This window comes from Carettochelys insculpta, chromosome 1 (genome assembly GCF_033958435.1).
Source record: "Carettochelys insculpta isolate YL-2023 chromosome 1, ASM3395843v1, whole genome shotgun sequence".
NCBI classification, from domain to species: Eukaryota; Metazoa; Chordata; order Testudines; family Carettochelyidae; genus Carettochelys; species Carettochelys insculpta.
In genome coordinates, this window is record NC_134137.1 from 2,195,231 (window position 1) to 2,222,944 (window position 27,714).

Sequence of the window (27,714 nt, forward strand, 5' to 3'; positions counted from 1 at the left end):
TTAACTCACTTCTTCAGATGCTGTGTTATTTTCGTGAGCATCTGAAGAAGTGAGTTAACTCACGAAAGCTCATGCTCTAAACTTTTCTGTTAGTCTATAAGGTGCCACAGGACCCTTCATTGCTGCTATCTTTAACCTTGGTGAGATCTAATGCTTCTGAGGGTGCCGAGGGAGCTGGTTGATGTGATTGCAGAGCCATTGGTCATTATAACTGAGAATATGAAAAGATATAGATTGCATAAATGGACTAGAAGGTGGAAGGAAAGGAAGGTTGAGGAGTATCCGACTCCATGAGCAGTTCCTGGATAGTATTCATGTGGAGACAGCTGAGGTAACTGTCCCAGTACACAGGACAGCTGATAAACCACTGGTGGAGGAGGAGATAGATCAGGGTGGACACTGGCAGATGGTTACTCCTGGCAATAGTCAGTGTTCCACCCTTGCTGAGAACCCTCCCACCGTGGTACTAGGAAACCGTTATGCTATACTTGATACAGGAGACAAAGAATTGCCCCATACAGCAGAGAAGCCTCCCAAGGCTGGGAAGTCTGCTGCCACCGCTGCGAGGAGAAAACGTAGAGTAGTGGTGGTCAGGGACTCTCTTCTCAGGGGGACGGAGGTGCCCATTTCATCTCAGGAGGTGTGCTGCCTGCCGGGGGCCCATATCCGAGACGTTATGGAGGTGTTGTCGAGGATTATCCGGCCCTCTGACTACTATCCCATGCTTCTCATCCATGTGGGCACTAATGATACTGCAAGATGTGACACTGAGCAGGTCAAAACAAAAAGCAGTCAAGTAGCACTTTAAAGACTAGCAAAATAGTTTATTAGGTGAGCTTTCGTGGGACAGACCCACTTCTTCAGACCATAGCCAGACCAGAACAGACTCAATATTTAAGACACAGAGAACCAAAAACAGTAAGCAAGGAGGACAAATCAGAAAAAGATAATCAAGGTGAGCAAATCAGAGAGTGGAGGGGTGGGGGAGAAGATCAAGAATTAGATTGAGTTAAGTATGCAGATGAGCCCCTATAGTGACTCAGAAACTTCCCATCATGATTTAAACCATGTGTTAATGTTCCGAATTTGAATATAAAATGTCAGTACATCCACTTCCCTTTCTACAAAGGAGCGATAATTTCTCTTCAGTAACACACATACCTTTAGGTCATTGACAGAATGGCCCATTCCATTAAAATGTTGACTAACTGGTTTGTGGATCTGGAGTGTTTTGATGTCTGTTTTGTGTCCGTTGACCATTTGTCTGAGGGAGTTAGAAGTCTGTCCAATATACAAAGCATCTGGGCATTGTTGGCACATGATGGCATATATGATGTTAGTAGAGGAGCATGAGAAAGTGCCTGTGATTCTGTGAGCAGGTCAAGGGTGACCTCAGGACAAAGGAAGGACTGCTAGTGTGAGGGAAAAACTGCTCTAAGGGTTAAAAGTGTTTTTTTCCACACTAACCAGACTTCACTCTGTAAGGGACTACGAGGGGGTTATCTGCACTTCTTTGAAGTCCCTACCTCGTCACCTAGAGACAATTTATCCTGTAGGCTCCTCTGTCTGGCTTATCATGTACCTTTGTAGTGTAAACTGGCCTCAAGCACAGCTGGTGTTTGCAGACATGTCTCAGGATGATTCTGCTGAGACTTTCATATGTTAAAGAGGACAATTAACCTGTCTAAACAAACTGTATAAAGAGAACTGAGAACTGGTCCTCAGGGCTCCCACTTCTTCCGAAGCTGGTAGCTTGCATGCATGCAAATAAAGTTTCCTTTTAGACCTCATTCTTGCCTCACTGCTTTGACCTCCAGCCTCGGACCTTTGGGGGACACCGTACCCCAGGGGAAAGTGGCTTTCTCCGACACTAGGCGGAGATGGCGTTTACCTTTCAAGGAGGGGAAAGACCGTATTTGGACACAGACCGGCTAACCTAGTGAGGAGGGCTTTAAACTAGGTTTGACAGGGGTAGGGGAGCAAAGTCCACAGGTAAGTGGAGAACATGGGAACCTGGGAGATGGGTCAGAAATGGGAGGGAGCATGGGCAACAATGTCAGAGTAAAAAGAGGGTCAGGGCAAACCAGGAGGCAAGATCAAATCAATATCTTAGATGCCTATATACAAAAGCAAGAAGTGTGGGTAATAAGCAGAAAGAACTGGAAGTGCTAATAAATAAATACAACTATGACATTGTTGGCATCATGGAAACTCAGTGGGATAATACACATGATTGGTATGTTGGTATTGAAGGTTGCAGTCTGCTGAGGAAGGATAGACTGGGAAGAAAAGGGGGAGGTGTTACCTTTTTTTTAAAAAATGTACACACTTGGATTGAAGTGGAGATGGACGTAGGAGATGGACATGTTGAGAGTCTCTGGGTTAGATTAAGAGGGGTAAAAAAACAAGGGTGAGGTCCTGCTAGGAGTCTACTACAGTCCACCTACCCAGGTGCAAGAGGTGGATGAGGCTTTTTTTAAAGAACTAACCAAGTCATGCAGGGCCCTGGATTTGGTGATGATAGGGGACTTCAACCATCCAATATGTGTTGGGAAACTTTACAGTGGGGCACAGACTATCCAGTAAGTTCTTGGATTGCACTGGAAACAACTTTTTATTCAAAAGGTTGAAAAAGCTACCGGGGGGAAGCTGTTCTAGATTTGATTTTAACAAATAAGGAGGAATTAGTAGAGAACTTGAAAGTGGAAGGCAGCTTGGGTGAAAGTGATCATGAAATCATACAGGTCACAATTCTAAAGAAGGGTAGAAGGGAAAACAGCAAAATAGAGATAATGGATTTCAGGAGGGCAGATTTTGGTAAACTCAGAGAGCTGATAGGTAAGGTCCCATGGGAAGCAAAACTGAGGGGAAAAACAGCTGAGGAGAGATGGAAGCTTTTCAAAGGGACATTATTAAGGGCGCAAAATCAAGCTATCCTGCTGCATAGGAAAGATAGAAAATATGGCAAAAGACTGCCTTGGCTTAACCAGGAGACCTTGCATGATCTCAAAATAAAAAAGGAATCGTATAAGAAATGGAAACTAGGACATATTAGAAAGGATGAATATATGCAAACAACACAAGAATGCAGGATAAAGATTAGGAAGGCTAAGGCACAAAATGAGCTCAGACTAGCTAAAGGCATAAAGGAAAACATGAAGGTTGTTTATAAATACATTAGAAACAAGAGGAAGACCAGGGACAGGGTAGGGCTACTGCTCAGTGAGGAGAGAGAAACAGTAACAGGGAACTTGGAAAAGGCAGAGATGCTTAATGACTTATTTGTTTCGGTCTTCACTGAGAAGTCTGATGAAGGAATGCCCAACATAGTCAATGCTAGTGGGAAAGGGGTAGGGTTAGAAATTGAAATAAAAAAAGAACAAGTTAAAAATTACTTAGAAAAATTAGATGTCTGCAAGTCACCAGGGCCAGATGAAATGCATCCTAGAATAGTCAAGGAGCTGATAGAGGAGGTATCTGAGCCTTTATCTATCATCTTTGGAAAATCATGGGAGACAGGAGAAATTCCAGAAGACTGGAAAAGGGCAAATATAGTGCCCATCTATAAAAGGGGAATAAGAATAACCAAGGAAACTACAGGCCAGTCAGCTTAACTTCTGTGCCAGGAAAGAAAATGGAGCAGGTAATTAAAGAAATCATCTGCAAGCACTTGGAAGGGGGTAAGGTAATAGGGAACAGCCAGCATGGATTTGCAAAGAAAAAATCATGGCAAACCAATCTGATAGCTTTCTTTGATAGGATAAAGAGCCTTGTGGATAGGTGACAAGTGGTAGATGTGTTATACCTAGACTTCAGTAGAGCATTTGAAATGGTCTCGCATCATATTCTTATCAAAAAACTAGGCAAATACAATTTAGATGAGGCTACGATAAGGTGGGTGAATAACTGGCTGGATAACCACGCCCAGAGAGTAGTTCTTAATGGTTCTCAATCCTGCTGGAAAAGTATAACAAGTGGGGCTCCGCAGGGGTCTGTGTTAGGACTGGTTCTGTTCAATATCTTCATCAATGATTTAGATATTGGCATAGAAAGTTCCTTATTATGTTTGCAGATGATACGAAGCTGGGAGGCGTTGCAACTTCTTTGGAGGATAGGGTCATAATTCAAAAGGATCTGGATAAACTGGAGAAATGGGCTGAGGTAAACAGGATGAGAGACTGCCTAGGAATGAGTACAGCAGAAAGGGATCTAGGGGTTCTAGTGGACCACAAGCTAAATATGAGTCAACAGTGTGATGCTGTTGCAAAAAAAGCAAACATGCTTCTAGGATGCATTAACAGGTGTGTTGTGAATAAGACACGAGAAGTCATTCTTCCGCTCTACTCTGCGCTGGTTAGGCCTCAGTTTCAGTATTGTGTGAAGTTCTGGGCACCCCAGTACAAGAAAGAAGTGGAGAAACTAGAGAGGGTCCAGAAAAGAGTGACAAGAATGATCAAAGGGCTAGAGAATGTGACCTATGAAGACAGGCTGAAAGAACTAGGCTTGTTTAGTTTGGAACAGAGAAGATTGAGGGATAACATGATAGCGGTTTTCAGGCACCTATAAGGGTGTGACATGGAGGAGGAAGAAAACTTGTTCTTCTTGGTCTCTGAGGATAGAACAAGAGGTAATGGACTTAAACTGCAGCAAGGGAGGTTTAGGTTGGACATTAGGAAAAAGTCCCTAACTGTCAGGGTGGTCAAACAGTGGAATAAATTGTCAAGGGAGGTTTTGGAATCTTCATCTCTAGAGATATATAAGAACAGGTTAGATAGATGTCTGTCAGGGATGGTTTACACAGTACTTGGTCCTTCAGGGTGCTGGGCTTGATGGTCTCTTGAGGTTCCTTCCAGTTCTAGTGAGCAGTACAGGGGTCGAACTGCTGCCCCCAGAAGGAGACACACCAGAAGTCAAGTTCCAGATCGACCCTGACCCTTGCTGGGCTGCTCTTCCCAGCTGTGTAGAGGTGCCCTCGCAAAGTTCTGTCACTCATCTCGCGGAAGAGAGAAAGTGCCTGTATTCCATGCAGTGCGACAGCTGGTTTGAAGCTGTCCCCTTTCATCGCAGCCACCTGCAAGATGATGTGGAATTTCTGAGGGGTGCGGGTGAAGCTGAATTCCATCTGGACAGCAAAACAATGGGAACAAAAGCAGATGTTGAAGCATTTGAACTAGGAATAATGGTAAAGGTAGATTCCAGCACATTATGAAATAGCAGAAAGCAGCCCACACAGAGTGATCAGTGATTTAGCTGAACATGAGAGCTGACCAAAGTTCTTTGGCAACACAGCTGGTAACCAAGAAATACTGATATTAGGACCAAGGGAGTTCAAGGCATTATCCTCAGTTTTCTTCCTAATCAACAATAATTCTAAAATATACACAAACACGCAGAGTCACCAGTTCCCCTGTGACTCAGCCTAGGACCAAAACACCACTAACATACCTCTGGGGAGTTCCCTTAATTAGTGTTTACAACTAAGGCTGGAAAACAAAACCTGAAGTGCGGACGAGGAAGGTGAGACTTTGGCTACAAGGCCTCCATTCACCAGGGCATTCTCATTTAGATGCCCCTTCTCCACTAGCTGCTGTGTGAACTCCTCTGGGATTGCACAGAGCTATATTACAAATTGTTTGCAGACCTCTGTCAGCTCTCGGCATGGGATCTTCTGCAGATGCTGCTCTGAGAGCGGTGTGGGACACGGCTACCTGAGGGAGATTCCCAGGAAGGTCACTTCCATCTCAGAATTCACAGGTACCCCTCGCTTGCTGCGGTGCTCACCTCTACAGCAAAGCTCAGTGCGACACCGGTATGTGGAGGGAGAACAGATCTGTGGTCCTTTCTGCTCTGCACAGCCGTGACCTAAATGTGGGCTTTTGCACCAGGGGAAATATTTGCTTCAGTATCACAGAACAAAATGTCTCTCTCTGCCTTTCACCCTGGCCTGAGCTCCAGCCCCGAGGTGGCTGCATTTCAGTGACGCTGCAGAGATCCTTCAGGATGAACAGTGTTACTGGCTGTACAACACAAGTCCAATTTGAGGTTATTTGCACAGGTGCCTCTATGCAAAGTTCCCCTTGTAGTACGAAAAAAGTAAAGAACTTAGGAGGCAGCTGTAGGTTAATGCACAGACACTGCCACATCTTTCTTTTGCATACCAGGTCTCTGGCTATGAAAGCAGGGGTTGGAGGGGTGTCTGTTACCTGACTTTAATCTGCTGGGAAGAGTGGAGGTGCCAGGGCCTCCCACCATGACAATTATCAGACTTTTTTCAATGTAGACAACAGAACTCTTCTAGCTTCATTAGAAGTCACCTAAAGTGCTAGGCAAGAAACTTTCAAAAACTAAGTCAGCTGGATGAAGAGACACAGTCTGGGAGAATTCAGTCCAAATGGAAAATATCTGACAAGCTCTGAAGCCACTGGAAATAAAGTCTCCCAACTGAAGGTGCCAGAAAAACTTAACTACTTGTGGTGCCACCAGCCATGGTGATGGAGGGGACCTGGGGCTGGGGCAGGGGATTGGGGTGTGGGTCACTTACATTTGGCAGCTCCCTCTTGGTGTAGGGGGAACAGGCGGCCTCACTTAGTCCAAGGCCCTGGGCTGTGGTCTCTAATGCCCCCTTCTTAACCTGGCTCCGCTACAGGAGCCAGAGGAGTGTGCCTTCCCCCAGCTGCAGCAGCTCCACGGCCAGCAGCCTTGAGTCCTGCTGTGCAGCTTAGAGTGACCTTTGGGCACTGGCACTACCAGGCAGGATGGGCTCAGGTGTCTATTAAAAGCACATTCAGAAAAGTAACTGATCCATTTCCTTAATGGATTGTACTTTGCAAGGGTCAACCTGCCCTGAATCACGAGGAGAATGATGTGCAGCAGTCACAGGAGACAGGCAGGTGGCTGGAGAAGGTGGCTGAGAACTGGCCAGCAAATGAGTGGCTGACAAGTCTAAGAGCAGTTGGTGAAGAGAAGTGGCTGGTGGGCGGGCGGGAATGATGGCTGTCTGGGTGGACATCCAGGGAAGTGCTCAGGTGGCAAAACAAGCAAGGTGGCTTCTTCCCAGCAGAGGAGGTGAACTCACAACGATGCATGTCTGCAACCAGGCTCCCCGCTGACTGAGTGGAGAGAGGGAAGGGGAGGGAGCAGAGAGGGACCAGGCGTAGGGACTTTTGGTCATTGCCATGGAGAGGAGGTGACAGAAGACACTGCCCCACACGCTGGGGGAGGGGTCCTGCTCACAGGCTTAGGAGTATGAACTCTGCTTGTTGCACGTTCTCTAAAGAAGGGTGGGTGACTTCTCCCCCCTTCATTCCTGCACTCAGACGCTGTGCTTGCAAGTGGGGAAGTCAGGCCTCTCGGAAGGATGTAAAATCCCCCAGTTACATGGTGGTGGCTCCAGCTGGTTCTGTGTTTTATTCTAGAAAGGGGCCGTGAGCTATTGATCCCAACCCTGTTGCTGACAGCTCCACCGGGAACAAGGGTGATCAGAACTTTTCTCCACCAAAGCAAATGCCTCAGAGAAAACAGCTTGTTTCATCTGCCCAATTCCTTTGGTTGGGCAACCATGAACTCTCTTTAAAGGCTGAAACCACGTTTGTCTGAGAAAACTGATATTCCAGAGCATGTTAGTGACTGATATCAGCCGTGTTCCTGCACTCTTTTAAACCAGTTCCATGCCCGCTTTTCCATTGTTCCTAACATTGTCATTTAGTTAAAACTTTCTCTTGTTATTAGTTTCTTCTTAACACAGAACTGCCCTGCGTTCACAAGTTTTAATTGTTAGTTTTGGCTTGGCTGTGACCTGTTTGGGAACATCTGGTTCTCAATGAGCTGTGTGCCTGGCCAGCCAGTTAAGACTCTGAGGTTCTACTGTAGGTGCTGGTTAGCGTACTCCTTCACTGCTCATGGACTGGAGAGTATTTCATCTCCTCAGGAGATACAAGTTCCTCAAGCTGCTTCTTTCCAAAGGCACAACAAGCATATTCCAGCTGTTGTGCAATTTATAGAGACTGTGTGACCAAAACAGAGCCCATGTTCAGACTCTGTTATTCTCCCTCCTCTTCCTTGGCCTTCAGAACATTTCCATCGTTTGAGCCACTGCTGTAGGGGTTTCATTGGAGCTGATGCCAATTATGTCAAGGTCACTTCCTCCAGCTCTGATTTAGTTCAGGTGCTTCCCCACCACATATCTTTTGGGGTTTTGCTCACTCTACAGCTCCCAGGCGAATGGGGAATTCCGTTCAGCCTGGACCTTCTAGCCTGGGTTTCATTGTGCCAAGGAGCAATGCTGGATACCCCATATCCATTCTCGTATTGCTTGCTGTTGTGTACGTTGGTTTGTCACACCATGATGTGTAGGAATTACCGATGGATGGAGCACCAGCAGATAGAGAACTGACAGCAGGGAGGGTTATACACAGTTTGTGCCTGTTAATAATTAAAATGTAATTTTTCAGGGCGTGAAAAGCAACTGATCTGCTTCACCTGTTGAACAGCCTCCAGTCCTGCCTCTGGTGTCTCACGCTGGGCACATACAGGAAATCAGGAGATCACATGATATATGCAGCAGACTCAGAGCATTCCCACAGTTGGATTCCTTCTACCCTACACTATGTCAAATGACAACACAACTGAATTCACCAACCCCTCCACCTTTATCCTGCTCGGCATTCCTGGCCTGGAGATGGCTCATGTCTGGATCGCCATCCCCTTCTGTGCCATGTACGTCATGGCCATCTTGGGGAACTTCACCATCCTGTGCATTGTGAAGAGGCAGCCGAGTCTCCATGAGCCCATGTACTATTTTCTCTGCATGCTGGCAGTCAGCGACGTGGGACTGTCTACAGCCATCCTGCCCAAAATGCTGGCAATCTTCTGGTTCAATTCCAGGGAGATCAGTTTCAATGCCTGCCTCACCCAGATGTATTTCTTTCACTCCTTCTCAATAACAGAATCTGGGATCTTCGTCGCCATGGCTTTTGATCGCTATGTGGCCATCTGCAGTCCCCTGAGACACTCCACCATCCTGACAAACCCAGTGGTGGCCAAGCTTGGCCTGGCTGTGGCTCTGCGCAGCACCGTGTTTTCATTACCCTACCCCTTCCTGGCGAGGCAGTGGCCATATTGCAGAACGAATGTTATCTCTGAGCCATTCTGCACGCATATAGGTGTGGTGAAGCTGGCTTGCGCTGACATACGCATCAGTAATCACTACGGCCTCTTTACGCTAATCTCTGTGAAAGGTCTGGATTTATTTATCCTTACTCTCTCGTATATACAGATCCTCAGGGCCGTCTTCCTCCTCCCCACAAAGGAGGCCCGGCTCAAGACTTTTGGGACCTGCATATCCCACCTCTGTGCCATCTTAGTCTTCTACTTCCCGGGTCTCTTCTCCTCCCTCGCTTACCGGTTTGGCCAGAATGCGACCCTGCATATCCATGTTCTTGTGGCCAGTGTGTATGTCTTCATACCCCCCATGCTAAACCCCATCATCTACGGGATGAGGACGAAAGAGATCCGGGACAGGCTGCTCTGGCTCTTTGCCCATAAAGGGAAATAAAATTTATTTCTGGGACCCCAGGTCTCAGTGTTCTGTGCTGAACTAGCTGGTGGTGTGGTGCTGGGCCCTCTTCCCTGAACCTCTTCCTGGGCACTCACAGTGTCACTAAAGCCTTTCCTGACCTTACTGTGACATGTCAGCATCAGTCTGTGTGCAAGTCACTCGTTCAGAGGGCTGCCACCTGCCCAAATGCTGGGCTGTGAATTCCCTCAAGGCCCTGTCCTTTGCCCACTTTTCCCCCCAAGACTCCTACCCCAGCCCTCCTTTCCTTCCTTGCCCTTCCTCTTCCACAAATACCCCACAAGGAGTACCCCAGTTTCTAAATCCTCTGTTCCCCAGTGTCAGCCATTCTCTGTATCCTCTCCTCCCTCCCCAGACCACTGGGATCCTTGTGCCATGGGGCGGATATAGTTGGGAGCAGAAGCGGATGCTAAGAGATGTACCAAAGCAACACACGGCACCTTCTCCGTTTGCCCAGGGCCCCTCTTGCCCAGACGCTGGAGCTGAGCAGCGAAGCTGAGGCTAACATTGGCTGCACACAACACTTTTGGTCACTCCCGTAGATGCTCTGTGGCCAGGCTGGCAGGCAGCACTAGCCCCTGTCAGAGATGGACTTTCCCCCTCACCACGCAATGAGGTGAGCTTAGGCACCAGCTGATCCTCTTCCTACCCCCACCCCCAGCCCCACTGCTCTGGCCAGGATGTGGCACTGCGCCTCTGGGTCGCATCAGAGCCAGTGAGGCTATTGCTGTGTTGTGCTCAGCGCATTTGCGGCCCTTGTTCAACAAGAGGAGTTTAATAAACAAACAGCTAAAAACGACAGCCACAAATTGGCTTCCCCACTCCTCAGCCAGGTCTTGCCTGTGTTCCAGGGACCCCATGCAGCCCAGACCTCTGCACCCTGCACTGAGCCCAACGGTGGGTTTCCAGGGCCCAGCTCAGCACAGCCTGAGTCACTAGAGCTCCCCCCGGCTCCATGTTCTACAGTAATCGGCTGTAGCCCAGAGGGAGGGAGGGACTCACCCAAGCGAAGGCAGTGACTCCGGGGCAGTGGTGGGGCTCTTCCCCCTCAGCTCCCTCATCAGCTGATGATTGCTCTCTAGTTAATTGACTGGGGCCAAATCCTCGGGAGTTACGAGTGGGAGAATCCACAGGAGGGAGAGAGAGAGAGAGCGTCTCTGGGCTGCTGGGAGCCCTGAGACAGGCTAAGCGAGGGGTTGGCAGCTACGTCCCTGGATCAAGAAACTTCCTTTTCTGTTGCCTCAGTTTCCCCAGCTATGAAAGAGGGATCTCTCCTGGGCGTATTGAGCAATAGTCTGTGAGGCCCCGGTCTGTAGGTCTGTTATGGGGTTCAGGGGTCCCCAAGCTCTTCACCCCACCTGCAGGCAGGAGTGACTCTCACTCCGCCAGAGAACAGCGGGTCTGTTAGCCAACAGGGAAACAGCTTCGTTCAGAGTCAGTACAACAGGCAGAGACAGTCAGTCCAATCCACGTTGGGGAGAGGAGGCCCCGAGAGGCCCCCGGAGCTGGGTTCTTGACCCCTCCTTTGTCTCTCTCTCTCCCAGCCCAGACTCACTGCTTCCCAACTCCCAGTTCCAATTCAAACCCCTCAGGCTTCACCTCCCGCTTTGTCTGCAGCCCAGAGGTGCCACCTGTTCTCCAGGTTACCCTCAGCAGGAGCCTCACACACTCTGTGAGCCCCCCCCACGTGTATCCCCCACCCTATCACATCTCTCCCCGCTTCCACATTAAACTGAACAGGGTCACTCAGCCTGTGATCTGGGGAAGTTCGGGGCCCTCCCCATGTGACAGGGCATTGGCTGTACCCTCGGTGCTCCCCTTGATGTTACCACCTCCGTGTGGTAATCCTGCAGGGGAGGGCTCCACGTCAGGAGCCTGGTATTGGCCCCTTTCCTGCGATGCATTCGGGCAAGTCCCTTTAGTTCCCTTGGGTTGGTTAGTCAATACAGCTGCTCCAGCAAATGTTTGGAATTCAATCACTGTCCAGGAAATGAAGCTACATTTGCTTTCCACCCTTGGCTTTTAGCCACACAACCAAAACGGTTGTGTGCCTCAGTTTTCCCTTCCATATCACACAATAGGTTTGGAAAGTTCCTTCTTTTTGGAGAGGTTGCAAGACTAGTTACAAGGAATAATGGTGACATTTCAGAATTACAAACTCCTTCAACACACAATTCATGCTTGTACATCAATGGCAACACATTACAAGGTTCTGTCAAAACGTTCAGTGCATGGGACAATTCTACAGATTTTGTAGCAGCACCCATTGGTTACAGCAGTCAGCGTGAGTAATGAGAGCTAACCCACTAAAATTGGACACTGGCATTGCTCTTTGGTAGACCACAGCCATGGTTGAACTCCCTGGAGATTCTGACATTTTAGGGCTAAATGGCTGAGGCTTTCCTTTGCACAACCAAGTTCTAATCTTCCTCCTTGCCCTCTGGGGTGAAAATTTGATCCCTCTTAGTGTGGCCTCTCTTCTAACAAGTGCAAGGCCATTGATGGTCCTGAATTGCTCCTCCTGCTTTCTGAAAGTTGCTTTGTGAGTCCCAGATGCAGAATCCACATGGAGGAATCCCTGTTTACCCCTTACTGGCCCACCACGCCCACAGCTGCTTTGTCCTTCCACCTCCAACTTCTGCCTCCTCATGGAATGAGAAGTGGAGTCCATTAGAGGAATACAAGTGTTCTCAACATCTTGAGATGGGAGATTGCTGGCCCTCTCCTGAATCCTACAGAGACTGACTGTGCAGCTGTTCTGCTCCACTTACATACCCACACAATTTTTCCTTTGAACCTTAGACCCATTCTGTTCACTTCCCACAGCCACCTGAAACAGGACTACACTCCCACTAAGCTGGTCACACCCAGTCACTTAGTTATCACAGGGCTGCTCAAATTCCCTTATAGCTTTCACTTTACGTGGACCAACTTCCAGTTCCTGAGACACCTTTACACGGTCTGCTCCGGGCCCCCCAGAGCACAGCCAGGGGTTTCACACTCAGGCACGTCCTGGACATCAGGAACTGAAATAAACTTCTCCCCAAACAAACTGCTGCATTCTACAGACAAAGAATTTTCCTGATCACTCTCATTTACCTTGCTCCCATCCCCTGCAGTTACCACAGGGTTACTGCTCAGGGAAACTTCCAGGGGGAGCCCCTTCCTCAGCAGCTCCCTCAAACAACAATCGACCTCTGTCTGACTTTACAGGGGCTCTTCTCCCTTGAGCCACAGCCAATTCCTTCTGGGTTTCAGGAAGAGACATCCTGCTGGAGGATACCACCATGGCCCTCTGCCTTGTGGCAGATGTGGCCAACCTGCTCCAGTCCTGGCTTATGCGCCCTTACACCAGCCACCTCAGCTCAACATAAGAACATAAGAATGGCCATACTGGGTCAGACCAAAGGTCCATCAAGCCCAGCATCCCATCTGCCGACGGTGGCCAATGCCAGGTGCCCCAGAGAAGGAGAACAGAAGACAATGATCAAGTGATTTATCTCCTGCCATCCATCTCCTGCCCTTGTTATGAAGGCTAGGGCACCATACTTTATCCCTGGCTAATAGCCATTTATGGACCTAACCTGCAAAAATTTATCAAGCTCTTTTTTAAACCCTAATAGAGTCCTGGCCTTCACAGCCTCCTCCAGCAAGGAGTTCCACAGGTTGACTGTGTGCTGTGTGAAGAAAAATTTCCTTTTATTAGTTTTGAACCTACTACCCATCAATTTCATTTGGTGTCCACTAGTTCTTGTATTATGGGAAAAGGTAAATAATTTTTCTATATTCACTTTCTCCACACCATTCATGATTTTATATACCTCTATCATATCGCCCCTCAATCGCCTCTTTTCCAAACTGAAAAGTCCCAGTCTCTCTAGCCTCTCCCCATATGGGACCCTTTCCAAGCCCCTAATCATCTTAGTCGCCCTTTTCTGAACCTTTTCTAATGCCAATATATTAATCCAGCCAGGAGTGGATTAATGGCCACCTGCGCCACTCCCACCAGGTCGTGGAGAGGACCTTTGGTCACTTGAAGGGCTGGTGGGTATTACCTCCTCACCCGCCTGGACGTTGGCTTGCAGAACACCCCCCAGGTTTTGGGCACATATTACATGCTCCACAGCATCGTTGAGAGCATGGAGCATGTGAGATATGGCAGAGAAGAGATGAAATATGGGCTGGGCAGTTCGGAACTCATGGGCGACATTCCTGGCTCAAGACACTTCCCCGCCGGCTGCTTTAGTTTCCCCATCTGTAGAAGCTGGATCCCTCCTGGGAGCAGTGCGCACCAGTCAGTGGTGGCCACGTGTCACTGTGCCGCAGTGGGACACAGCTCATGATCCCACATTTGCGTAAAGCTGCTGAGAAAGCTCATAGAATGATTGTAATTTAGGCTGTCGTTAGATTATGTCAAACCAGTCACAAATGTAACTTTGTCTCACCATGCTGGGTAACTGTGCACTAAAAACAATCACTCCTGGGTCATCCTAGAAACTAACAAATGTACCACGTCATGAGCTTTCCTTTTACCCTCCCGGAACACACAAGAATGGATGTACAAGTAGCCGTTCTGCTCCAAAGGGTTTTACCACAAAATGACAAAGGGACACATCTTTAACCTTGGTGAGATCTAATGCTTCTGAGGGTGCTGAGAGAGCTGGTTGATGTGATTGCAGAGCAATTGGCCATTATAACTGGCTTATGCATTACAAGTAAATCTGAGGCATTGGATTTACCTAGGGAAGCTCATAATCTAATACCTTTTTTAGTCTCTAGGTTGTCACAGAATTGTTTGTTTTTGTGAAGATACAGATGAACACAGCTACACTCTGAGAAGCAAAACATTCAGTCTCTTTAATCCACCCAGCCCATTGGCTGTCCACCCAGACACTTGGACCTCATTATGATCACTTAGTGAACATCAATTTCACCACATATAAGGTCCTTCTAATCTTAAGAGATCGGCCACTTAGCCACATCAAACTATAACTCAGATATTTCCCACTGCTGCCAAACTATTTAGCGACTAAAAACTAAAATGCCTTGCATGTTGATTAGTAACAGAGAGAAAGCTGCGCTAGTCTATATACTATCAAAACAAAAAAGCAGTAAAGTAGCACTTTAAAGACTAGCAAAATAATATATTAGGTGAGCTTTCATGGGACAGACCCACTTCTTCAAACCATAGCCAGACCAGAACAGACTCAATATTTAAGGCACACAGAACCAAAAATAGTAATGAAAGTTGACAAAGCAGAGAAAACTGTGCTAATCTATATACTATCAAAACAAAAAAAGCAGTAAAGTAGCACTTTAAAGACTAACAAAATAATTTATTATGTGACCTTTCATGGGAAAGACCCAATCTTGACTCCCCCTGCCCCTTTACTCTCTGATTTGCTCACTACATTTAGCCGTTTGGAATGGAGATCCATGAACTAATCTAATTCTTGACTGCCCCCCCGGCTCCTCTGCTCTCTGATTTGCTCACCTTGATCATTTCCTTTTTTTCTGATTTGTCAACGTTGATTACTATTTGGGGTTCTCTGTGCCTTAAATATTGAGTCTGTTCTGGTCTGGCTATGGTCTGAAGAAGTGGATCTGTCCCACAAAAGCTCACCTAATAAATTATTTTGTTAGTCTTTAAAATGCGACTTGACTGTTTTTTTTTTAAACTAAAGGTTTTCCATTGCTCAGGGAAAGATACTGTCCCAAGCTGGAGCCCATGGTTACATTAACATATCACATGTCTACATGGGCTCTGATGACTCACAAGGGAAGGCACTGAATATATTCTTACTGAGATGTTTGTCTTCTAGAACTAAGTGTCTTTCCCATTAACACAAAGCTGTCTGGTCTTAGCACTGCAAGCTGATCAGGCCTGCTCTGGAGATGGGCAGCGCAGAATCCCACCAGAATTGAGGCCTGAGCAAGAAAGGTTCCTTAAGGCATGTTAGCAAGAAGAAGGTGGTCAGGGAGTGTGTGGGGCCTTTAGTGGATGAGGGAGTTAACCTTGAGACAGATGAGGTGGAAAAAACTGGAGTGCTCCATGCTTTCTTCGCTCTCCCTGCACAGAGAAGGTCAACTCCCAGACTGCTGCATGGGGCAGCCCAGTATGTGCAGGAGATGGGCAGCAGGGAAAGAGCAGGTTAAGAACTCGTTTGAAAACCTGGCCATACACAAACCCATGGGGCTGGATCTAATGGCTGATGTGATTGCAGAGCCATTGGCCATTAGCTTTGGAAAGTCCTGGTGAGCAGGGAGAGTCCCAGATGATTAGAAAAGGCAGATGTAGGGCCCATCATTAAAAAAAGTGAAGAAGGAAAATCTGGGGAACTATAGACTGGTCAGTCTTACCTCAGTCCTTGAAAAAATCGTGGAGGAGATCCTCAAGGAATCAATTTTCAAGCACTTGGAAGAGAGGAGCTTGATCAGGAACAGTCCATATGGGTTCACCAAGGGCAAATCACGCTGGACTAATCTGATTGCCTTCTCTGATGAAAGAACTGGTTCTGAGGATATGGAGAAGATCGTGGATGGGAGACACCCCAACTTTAGCAAAGCTTTTTCATTGATTCCTCACAGTATTCTTGAGAATATGAACAGAGATATAGGCCATGTCTACACGTGCCCCAAACTTCGAAATGGCCATGCAAATGGCCATTTCGAAGTTTACTAATGAAGCGCTGAAATGCATATTCAGCGCTTCATTAGCATGCGGGCGGCAGCGGCGCTTCGAAACTGATGCGGCTTGCCGCCGCGCGGCGCGTCCAGACGGGGCTCCTTTTCGAAAGGACGCCACCTTCTTCGAAGTCCCCTTATTCCCACGAGCTCATGGGAATAAGGGGACTTCGAAGTAGGCAGGGCCCTTTCAAAAAGGAGCCCCGTCTGGACGCGCCGCGCGGCGGCAAGGTGCATCAATTTCGAAGCGCCGCTGCCGCCCGCATGCTAATGAAGCGCTGAATATGCATTTCAGCGCTTCATTAGTAAACTTTGAAATGGCCATTTGCATGGCCATTTTGAAGTTTGGGGCATGTGTAGACGTAGCCATAGATTGCATAAATGGACTAGAAGGTGGATGGGGAGCTGGTTAGATAATTTTGCTCAATGGGTTGCAATAAGTGGTTCTGTGTCTGGTTGTCAATCAGCATGAAGTGGAGTTCCCCAATGGTTAGTCCTGGGGCTAATTTTGTTTCACGTGAAATGGATTGCACCCTCAGCAAGTTTGCAGATGACACGAAGCTGAGGTGAGAGGTAGATACAATGGTGAGCAGGGATAAGCGTGATCAAGAGAAATTGGAAGACTGGGCCAAAAGAAATCTGATGAAGTTTATAAGGCCAAGTGCAGAGTCCCATACTTCGGATATTAGAATATCAAACACTGCCAAAGGTTGGGAACCCACTGGCTAAGCAGCAGTTCTGCAGGAAAGGACCTGGGGATTACAGTGGATAAGAAGCTGTACAGGAGTCAAAAATGTGCCCTTGTAGCCAAAAAGCCAAATGGCAAGTTGGGCTGCATCTGTAGGAGTACTGCCAGCAGATCTATGCAAGTGATTATTCCCCTTTATTCAACACTGGTAAGGCCACATCTGGAATATCGTGTCCAGTTTCCCACCACCCCCACCACCACATTTAAGAAGGTTGTGGGTATGTTAGACAGAGTCCAGCACAGGGGAAAAAAATTGGGGACTGAAGCACCTGACTTAAGAGGTGAATCTGAGGGATTTGGGGTTATTAGTCCCCAGAAGGCTTAGGTTCGATTTCACAGCAGCATGAGGACCCCTGAAAGGGGCATTAAAAAGAGGCTGTTCGCACTGCTGCCAGATGACAGAAGAAGGAGCAATGGTCTCAAGGTACAGGGGAAGAGGTATAGTTTGGGAATTAGGAAAAGCTATTTCACCAGGAGCGAGTGTTGATGCACTGCAATGGGTAACTGAGAGAGGTGGTGTAATCTCCATCCCTAGAGACTTTGAAATCTTGACTTGTCAAAGTCCTGGCTTGCCTTACTTGGTTGTGGTTGGTGCCACTTTGCTCAGGAGGATGAAATTGGTGACCTTCTGAGGTCTCTTCCAACCCTATGATTTTAGAATTCTGTAAGTCTGTGTTGTTGTTTAACCACTGTTTAACTCCCAGAAAAATCTTATTGAATCTTGAGAAGAAAATCCATATTGTTTAACAGGGAATATTTCATGAAAATTCTGGATTGATGTTTTGTACAGCATGTAAAGTTCCTGTCAATTCCACATAAAAAGGAAACTGACAAACAGAGAAAGTGCTTTGCATAATTGTAAGGCACTGAATCTCAAGTGAGGCCTGAGCGAGAAGACAGGCTGTAAAGAAGAGAACATAAAGTACTTAGTGTAAAGGTCAAAGAACAGATACATCATAGGATAGAAGTTGGCTGATTTAGGCCTGGTCTGCACTAAGCAGGTAAGATGATTTCAGATAAACAATTCTATCTATGGCAGTTGCGTATCTGAAATCAACTTACCTGACTGTCTGTCATAACTGAGGAAGGTCAACAGGAGCATTTCTACCACCCAACTCCCTTTCTCCTGGCAATAGTGAGCAGTACAGGGGTGAACTGCTGCCCCCAGACAGAGACACACCAGAAATCAAGCTCCAGAAAATCAACCCTGACCCTTGCTGGGTTGAGCTTCCCAGCAGCGTAGCGGTGCCCTCACAAAGTCCTGTCACTCATCTCACGGAAACGAGAAAGTGCCAGTATTCCACGCGGTGCGACAGCTGGTTTGAAGCTGCCCCCTTTCATCGCAGCTGCCTGCAAGATGATGTGGAATTTCTGGGGTGTGCGGTTGAAGCTGAATTCCATGTGGAGAGTAAAGCAATGGGAACAAAAGCAGATGTTGAAGCATTTGAACGCAGAGTAACGGCAGCTTCCACTGAGACATGAAATAGCTGAAATCAGCCCACACAGAGTGATCAGTGATTGAGCTGGTAACTAAAAAGGAAAGATATTAGGGCCCAAGAAGATCAAGGAATTATTCTCAATTTCCTTCATAATCAACAATAATTCTAAAATACACACAAACACACAGAGTCACGAGGTCCCCTGTGACTCAGCCTCGGACACAAGACCACTCATAAACCTTTGGGAAATTCCTTTAATTAGTGGTTACTCCAAATGTGGGATAACAACACCTGAAGTTTAGACATGGAAAACAAGACTTTGGCTACAAGGCTTCCAGTCTCCAGGCCCTTCTCATTCAGCTGCTTTGTGAACTCCTCTGGGATTGCACAGAGCTATATTATAAACCGATTACAGACCTCTGTCAGCTCTTGGCATGGGATCTTCAGCAGATGCTGCTCTGAGAGCGGTGTGGGACACGGCTACCTGAGGGAGATTCCCAGGAAGGTCACTTCCATCTCAGAATTCACAGGTACCCCTCACTTGCTGAGGCGCTCACCTCTACAGCAAAGCTCAGTGCAACACCGCTATGTGGAGAGAGAACAGATCTGTGGTCCTTTCTGCTCTGCACAGCCATAAACTAAATGTGGGCTTTTGCAAGGGAAAAGTCTGCTCCAGTATCCCAGAACAAAATGTCTCTCTCTACCTTTCACCCTGGCCTGAGCTCTAACCCCAAAGTGGCTGCATTTCAGTAATGCTGCAGGATAAACAGTGTTATTGGCTGTACAACACAAGTCCAATTCAGAGGTTATTTGCACAGGTGCCGCTATGCAAATCTCCCCATGAAGTAAGAACTCAGTAAAGACCTTAGGAGGCAGCTGTAGGTTAATGCACAGACCCTGCCACCTCCTTCTCTTGCATACCAGGTCTCTGGCTATGAATGCAGGGGTTGGAGGGGTGTCTGTTGCCTGACTTTAATCTGCTGGGAAGAGTGGAGGTGCCAGGGCCTCCCACAGTGACGATTTTCAGATTTTTGTCAATGTAGACAACAGAACTCTTCTAGCTTCATTAGAGAACTCACCTAAAGTGCTAGGCAAGAAACTTTCAAAAACTAAGTCAGCTGGATGCAGAGACGCAGTCTGGGAGAATTCAGTCCAAACGGATAATATCTGACAAACTCTGAAGCCACTGGAAATAAAGTCTCCCAACTGAAGGTGCCAGACAAACTTAACTACTTGTGGTGCCACCAGCCATGGTGATGGAGGGGACCTGGGGCTGGGGCAGGGGATTGGGGTGTGGGTCACTTACATTTGGCAGCTCCCACTTGGTGGAGGGGGAACAGGTGGCCTCACTTAGTCCAAGGCCCTGGGCTGTGGTCTCTAAAGCCCCTTTCTTAATCTGGCTCCGCTACAGGAGCCAGAGGAGTGTGCCTTCCCCCAGCTGCAGCAGCTCCACGGCCAGCAGCCTTGAGTCCTGCTGTGCAGCTTAGAGTGACCTTTGGGCACTAGCACTACCAGGCAGGATGGGCTCAGGTGTCTATTAAAAGCACACTCAGAAGAGTAACTGAACCATTTCCTTAGTGGATTGTACTTTGTAAGGGTCAACCTGCCCTGAATGAGGAATTAGCGAGGGACAACGCTTCCTCATCATCGCACATATTTGCTTTCCGCAACCAACTCTCTTGATAACTTCTCACAAGTGATGTGCCTGAAGAGGTGGCTGCTGACGTCTAAATGCTGTGGCTGAATTTGTTCAGCTAACTTGGGGCCATTGCTGGTTATGTACTCCAGGTAGCTTATGACTTTTAAAACAAAAGTATTTGTGGATAATCTGTGACCTATCCCCTGATGTGCAGGTGCAGTGAGCTCTCATGCCAGACCCCTGTGCAAGTGGACAGTTATCCCAGGCAAGAGATGTAGATTCTTCCTATGGGTGCCTGTGTGTTTCACCTGTTCCCTCTGTTGTTCACCTGGAGATGGAAATGGGCTACATTTGGTTCCTATTCCTGATTAAGGGCTCTACTGAGAGATGAAACCCCTTGTGGGGGGCAGGGTTTCTGTACAGCCTGAAAAGAACCGATAATCACGAGGAGAATGATGTGCAGCAGTCGCAGGAGACAGGCAGGTGGCTGGAGAAGGTGGCTGAGAATTGGTCAGCAAATGAGTGGCTGACAAGTCTAAGAGCAGTTGGTGAAGAGAAGTGGCTGGTGGGCGGGCGGGAATGATGGCTGTCTGGGTGGACATCCAGGGAAGTGCTCAGGTGGCAAAACAAGCAAGGTGGCTTCTTCCCAGCAGAGGAGGTGAACTCACAACGATGCATGTCTGCAACCAGGCTCCCCACTGACTGAGTGGAGAGGGAGTAGAGGAGGGAGCAGAGAGGGACCAGGCAGAGGGGCTTTTGGTCATTGCCATGGAGAGGAGGTGACAGAAGACACTGCCCCACACGCTGGGGGAGGGGTCCTGCTCACAGGCTTAGAAGTATGAACTCTGCTTGTTGCATGTTCTCTAAATAAGGGCAGGTGACTTCCCCCCCCTACGTTCATTCCTGCACTCAGACTCTGTGCTTGCAAGTGGGGAAGTCAGGCCTCTCGGAAGGATGTAAAATCTCCCCAGTTACACGGTGGTGGCTCCAGCTGGTTCTGTGTTTTATTCTAGAAAGCGGCCGTGAGTTATTGATCCCAGCCCTGTTGCTGACAGCTCCACTGGGAACAAGGGTTATTGGAACTTTTCTCCACCAAATCAAATGCCTCAGAGAAAACAGTTTGTTTCATCTGCACAATTCCTTTGGTTGGGCAACCATGGACTCTCTTTAAAGGCTGAAACCACGTCTGTCTGAGAAAACTGATGTTCCAGAGCATGTTAGTGACTGATATCAGCCATGCTCCTGCACTCTTTTAAACCAGTTCCATGCCCACTTTCCCATTGTTTCTTAACATCCTCAGCTTGTTAAAACTTTCCCTTGCTTAGTAACGGAGAGAGAGCCCTGCTAGTCTATATACTATGAAAACAAAAAAAAAACAGTCCAATAAATTATTTTGTTAGTCTTTAAAGTGCTACTGGACTGCTTTTCTGTTTTCATTTTTTTGTTATAAGTTTCCACGTAACATAGAACTGCCCTGTGCTCACAAGTATTACTTTTTTCTTTTTGTCTCGGCGGGGACCCGTTTGGTTACTTCTGAATGAGCTGTGTGACTAACCAGCCATTTGAGACTCTGAGGTTCCGCTGTAGGTGCCAGTTAGCATCCTCCTTGACTGCGAATGGACTGGAGAATATTTCATCTCCTCAGGAGATACAAGTACCTCAAGCTGCGTCTTCCCAAAGGCAGAACAAGCATATTCCATCTGTTGTGTACTTTATAGAGACTGTGTGACCAAAACTGAGCCCATGTTCAGACTCTGTTATTCTCCCTCCTCTTCCTTGGGCTTCTGAACATTTCCATCATTTCAGCCACTGCTGCAGGGGTTTCATTGGAGCTGATGCCAATGATGCCAAGGTCACTTCTTACATCTCTTCTCTCGTTCGGATGCTTCCCTGGCACATCTTGGCAAAGTTTTGGGGTTTTGTTCACTCTAGACCTCCCAGGTGAGTGGGGAATTCCATTCAGCCTGGACCTTCTAGCCTGGGTTTCATTCTGCTAAGGAGCAATGCTGGAGAGCCCATATATCTTCTCGTATTTCTTGCTGTGTCTACTCTGGTTTCTCATACCATGAAGTGTAGGAATTACCGATGGATGGAGCAGTGACAGGAGGGAGGCTTATAAACAGTTTGGGCAAGTGAATAATTAAAATATAATTTTTCAGGGTGTGAAAAGGAACTGATCCACTTCACTTCTGAGAACAGCCTCCAGTCCTGCCTCTTGTGTCTCACGCTGGGCACATACAGGAAGTCCTGGGATCGCATGGTACATGCAGCAGACACACAGCATCACCACATCTGGATTCCTTCCCACTACACCATGTCAGATGCCAACAGAACCGAGTTCACCAACCCCTCTACCTTCATCCTTCTGGGCATTCCTGGGCTGGAGATGGCTCATGTTTGGATCGCCATCCCCTTCTGTGCCCTGTACATCATGGCCATCTTGGGGAACTTCACCATCCTGTGCATTGTGAAGAGGCAGACGAGCCTCCATGAGCCCATGTACTATTTTCTCTGCATGCTGGCAGTCAGCGACGTTGGACTGTGTACGTGCATCCTGCCCAAAATGCTGGCAATCTTCTGGTTCAATTCCAAGGAGATCAGTTTCAATGCCTGCCTCACCCAGATGTATTTCATTCACTCCTTCTCTGTGACAGACTCTGGGATCTTAGTGGCCATGGCTTTGGATCGCTACGTGGCCATTTGCCATCCCCTGAGACACTCCACCATACTGACAAATCTCGCGGTGGCCAAGCTCGGCCTGGCTGTGGCTCTGCGCAGCACCGTGTTTTCATTGCCCTACCCCTTGCTGGCGAGGCAGTGGCCGTATTGCAGAACAAACTTAATCCCCGAGACATACTGTACGAATATAGGTGTGGTGAACCTGGCTTGTGCTGACACCCGCATCAGTAATCACTATGGCCTCTTTGTGCTATTCTGCGTGAAGTGTCTGGATGTGTTCATCATTGCAGTGTCCTATATCCAGATCCTCAGGGCCATCTTCCATCTCCCCACAAAGGACGCCCGGCTCAAGACCTTTGGGACCTGCATATCCCACCTCTGTGCCATCTTAGTCTTCTACTTCCCGGGTCTCTTCTCCTCCCTCGCTTACCGGTTTGGTCAGAATGTGGCCCCGCATTTCCGTGTTCTTATGTCCAATGTGTATGTCTTGATGCCCCCCATGCTAAACCCCATCATCTACGGGATGAGGACGAAAGAGATCCGGGACAGGCTGCTCTGGCTCTTTGCCCATAAAGGGAAATAAAATTTACTTCTGGGGCCCCAGGTCTCAGTGTTCTGTGCTGAACTAGCTGGTGGCGTTGTGCTGGGCCCTCTTCCCTGAACCTCTTCCTGGGCACTCACAGTGTCACTAAAGCCTTTCCTGACCTTACTGTGACATGTCAGCATCAGTCTGTGTGCAAGTCACTCGTTCAGAGGGCTGCCACCTGCCCAACTGCTGGTTACTCTATCCTCAGCCCCCTTGCCCTGTGTTGTCCACTCCCTCAAGTCCCTGTCCTTTGCCCCACTTCTCCTCCCATGACTCCTACCCCAGCCCTCCTTTCCTTCCCCTTCCACTAATACCCCAGTGTGTCACTCCTCTGTTCCCCAGCCTCAGCCATTCTCTCCATCCTCTCCTCCCTCCCTCCCCAGCCTGTCGGGCTCCTTCTGCTGTGCAGCTGAGTCAGTCGGGAGCAGAAGGGGATGCTCAGAGATGTACCAGAGCAGCTGTGGGTTGGGACCAGGGCTGTGGGGCAGGTGGGTGACGCTTATGCCCCTAACCTCAGCTATGAAGTGGTGAGGACAGAGACCTTCGTGCGACCTGTTTAGTTAGCTCTCAGCTCCCTTTTCTCCTCCTGGCTGGGGGCTGGCAGCTGGCAGGGATCCTGTAATATTTGTGGGCTGGGAGCCCTTTGCCTGTAGTGAGGCGTCTGGGGCAGCGCCAGAGATCAGCTTTCAAGGGGGATGGACAACAGCTTCTAGAAGCAACAGCTTCTAGAGGCAACAGCTTCTAGAGGCAACAGGATAAGGCTCTGTGCTAGCTGGGAAGGTGAGGTGCTCGGCAGGGGCCTGGTGGATGCCGTATCTCTCGTGGAGGGAGACAAATGGCACAGCCTGCAGGGGCCGTCCATTTACATCCACACACGGCACCTTCTCCGGTAGCCCAGGGCCCCTCTTGCCCAGACGCTGGAGCTGAGCAGCGAAGCTGAGGCTAACGTTGGCTGCACACGACACTTTTGGTCACTCCCGTAGATGCTCTGTGGCCAGGCTGGCAGGCAGCACTAGCCCCTGTCAGAGATGGACTTTCCCCCTCACCACGCAATGAGGTGAGCTTAGGCACCAGCTGATCCTGTTCCCACCCCCACCCCCAGCCCCACTGCTCTGGCCAGGATGTGGCACTGCGCCTCTGGGTCGCATCAGAGCCAGTGAGGCTATTTCAACAAGAGCAATTTAATAAACAAACAGGTAAAAACGACAGCCACAAAACTGGCTTCCCCACTCCTCAGCCAGGTCTTGCCTGTGTTCCAGGGACCCCATGCAGCCCAGACCTCTGCACCCTGCACTGAGCCCAATGGTGGGTTTCCAGGGCCCAGCTCAGCACAGCCTGAGTCACTAGAGCTCCCCCCGGCTCCATGTCCTACAGTAATCGGCTGCAGCCCAGAGGGAGGGAGGGACTCACCCAAGCGAAGGCAGTGACTCCGGGGCAGTGGTGGGGCTCTTCCCCCTCAGCTCCCTCATCAGCTGATGATTGCTCTCCAGTAAAATGACTGGGGCCAAATCCTCAGCAGGTACGAGTGGGAGAATCCACAGGAGGGAGAGAGAGAGAGAGCGTCTCTGGGCTGCTGGGGGCCCTGACACAGGCTGGCAGCTATGTCCCTGGATCAAGAAACTTCCTTTTCTGTTACCTCAGTTTCCCCAGCTATGAAAGAGGGATCTCTCCTGGGCATAGTGAGCAATAGTCTGTGAGGCCCCGGCCTGTAGGTCTGTTATGGGGTCCAGGGGTCCCCAAGCTCTTCACCCCATCTGTAGGCAAGAGTGACTCTCATTTAGCCAGAGAACAGCGGGTCTTTTATCCAACAGGGAAGCAGCTTAGTACAGAGGAGTCAGTATAGGAGGCAGGGACAGTTATTCCAATTCATGCTGGGGAGAGGAGACCTCAAGGGGACTCCCAAGCTGAGGCATTGACCCCTCCTTTGTCTCTCTCTCTCTTGCAGACTAACTGCTTCCCAGCTCCCAGTTCCAAGTCTCACCCCTCAGGCTTCACCTCCCCCTTCATCTGCAGTCCAGAGGTGTCCCCTGATCGCCTCAGTTACCCTCTGTGGGAGCCCCCCCACCCTCTGTGAGCCGCTCACGTACACACACATATCCCCTACTACTTCGCATCTCTCCCCGCTTCCTGAACGGGGTCACTCAGCCAGTGACCTGGGGAAGTTTGGGGCCTTCCCTGCATGCTGAGTCCCGAACCTAGGATATTAGAACATCAAACACTGCCAAAGGTTGGGAACCCACTGGCTACGCAGCAGTTCTGCAGGAAAGGACCTGGGGATTACAGTGGATAAGAAGCTGTACAGGAGTCAAAAATGTGCCCTTGTAGCCAAAAAGCCAAATGGCACGTTGGGCTGCACCTGTAGGAGTACTGCCAGCAGATCTATGCAAACGATTATTCCCCTTTATTCAACACTGGTAAGGCCACATCTGGAATATTGTGTCCAGGTTCCCCCCTCCCCCACCACATTCAAAAAGCATTGCCTAGAGTGGTGGTGTAATCTCCATCCCTTGAGGCATTTAAGTTTTGCCTTCTCAAAGTCCTGGCTGGCCTGATGTAGTTGGAGTTGGTCCTTCTTTGATCAGGAGAGTGGAATTGGTGATCGTCTGAGTTCGCTTCCAGCCCTATGGTTTTATGAATCTATAAGTCTGTGTTGTTGTTTAATCACTGTTTAATTCCCAGAAAAATCTTATTGAATCATGAGAAGCAAATCCATATCGTTTAACAGGGAATATTTCCTGAAAATTATGGATTGATGTTTTGTATGTAACCCTTCTGCCGGAAGGAGCTGGCAGCAACAAAGGCCGGTTTCAAAATCTAGGGGTTCCTTTTCATCCATCTCACACAGAACGGGCTCAAGCCCCCACCCAGTAGCCTGGGAAATTCACACTCCCCGGGTGCTTCGGGGAGGCAATGCTGCCCCAGTCGGAAGCACAGAGTCTGAGTTTAGAAAAGAACATTTAATAAAAGAGGCAGAAAGGTCAATTAGCATAAGCTTGGGAAAGCACCACACCCAGACTTCATAACCAATCCTCAGGTAACTGTCCCAGCTCAGTTGCATTGAGCTGTGTCCTTGGCCTCTCAGGCTCACCAGTACAATACCAGAAACAGCCAGTCCACACACCCAACTTTCTCTGCACTCCTAATTCAAATGCCCCACTTACAACTCAGTCCAGTCCGTGCAGGCCCTGACAGCTCACGCTGACGCATGCCCTCATGGAACCCGCGACACTGCCACCTTTGCGCTGGTCCGGCGTTCTGCTCACTCTTTGCCAGTGGCCACGCTGGCCATCCCCCACCAGTACCATCCATCCACCATCCCTCCTACCGGCCGGATGCCGGTCGTGCCCTCTGTCCGCCACTGCTCCTACCAGCCGGCTGTGCAGTCTGTCTGTCCGCTGCTCCTACCAGCCAGTCGCCGCTCCTCCTGCTGGCTGGCCGGCCACCCATCCCCCACTCCTCCTACCAGCTGGCCGCTAGTTGCACCGTCTGCCCACCATTCCTCTGCCCACTTGCCATGCACTGGTCATGCTGTCTGCTGTGGGTTTGGCCTGAGGCAAAACCCTGTGATTTCAGCTCTTTGTGGCCTGAGGCAAAACACTTGGATTTCAACTCACAGCATCTACCAAAGGAGAGTCTCATACTAGATACAAACACTAATAGGTAGCTCCATCTTTTAACAGGGCAGAGGGCTAGTCAAACCAGGATTATAGCTATATGGCCAGGACTTAGGCAGGGCCAAGGCATTCAGCTAGCTCATTCAACCCATATCCCTCTCCTTCTGCTTTACAGTGCTTTAAACTGGGGAGCTCTGTGTAATCCATGTCTTATTCAGTAATGATGACTGCCCTGTCCCCCACAACGACTTGGAGCATTGGTGAGATTTCACAATTCTTATACTGAGTATTAGCATAAATTGTGATTTTACAACGTGTTTGCAATAGACAAAGCTCCTTGCTTCCTTGCTACCCATCAGTCTTTGTTTGCAAGGTATCACATATGCACACCTTTGCATTCTCATGCACATCCTCTCTGGGAGACACATTCCTCCCAGCCTTCAGCAGCACTGAGTTCCTGCTGGCACATTCCTTACCTCTTTCTCTCAGCCAAGAATTTGTCATCCCGTCAAATAACACTTTTGATTACACCATCCATGTGAATTCCCTTCTAAGGGTCTGAGAAAACCCACTATGGCTTCCAGAACGCTGGGCGCCAGGTGTATTACATCCTCCCCAACCACTCCTGGTGCCTCATAAGTTAGTCTATTTATGGGCTTTATAAATTTATGTCGCCTATTGAGCGTGGGCATAACAGGGGCTGTGGGAGCCTCCTCTGAGGACAGCAGCAAGAGGGGGAACCTCCCAAGGA

The 27,714-nt window shown here is 48.7% G+C and overlaps 2 protein-coding genes across 2 annotated transcripts; both read left to right on the forward strand.

The window, feature by feature from the left end:
- The first annotated feature begins 8,605 nt into the window (after positions 1–8,605).
- Positions 8,606–9,553, forward strand: LOC142007039 (olfactory receptor 52E2-like). Its single transcript, XM_074983557.1, has one exon. It carries the CDS (start codon positions 8,606–8,608, stop codon positions 9,551–9,553), a length of 948 nt encoding a protein of 315 aa, XP_074839658.1.
- Positions 9,554–22,398: 12,845 nt separating this feature from the next.
- LOC142007050 (olfactory receptor 52E2-like) lies at positions 22,399–23,346 on the forward strand. Its single transcript, XM_074983570.1, has one exon. It carries the CDS (start codon positions 22,399–22,401, stop codon positions 23,344–23,346), a length of 948 nt encoding a protein of 315 aa, XP_074839671.1.
- Positions 23,347–27,714: the final 4,368 nt, after the last annotated feature.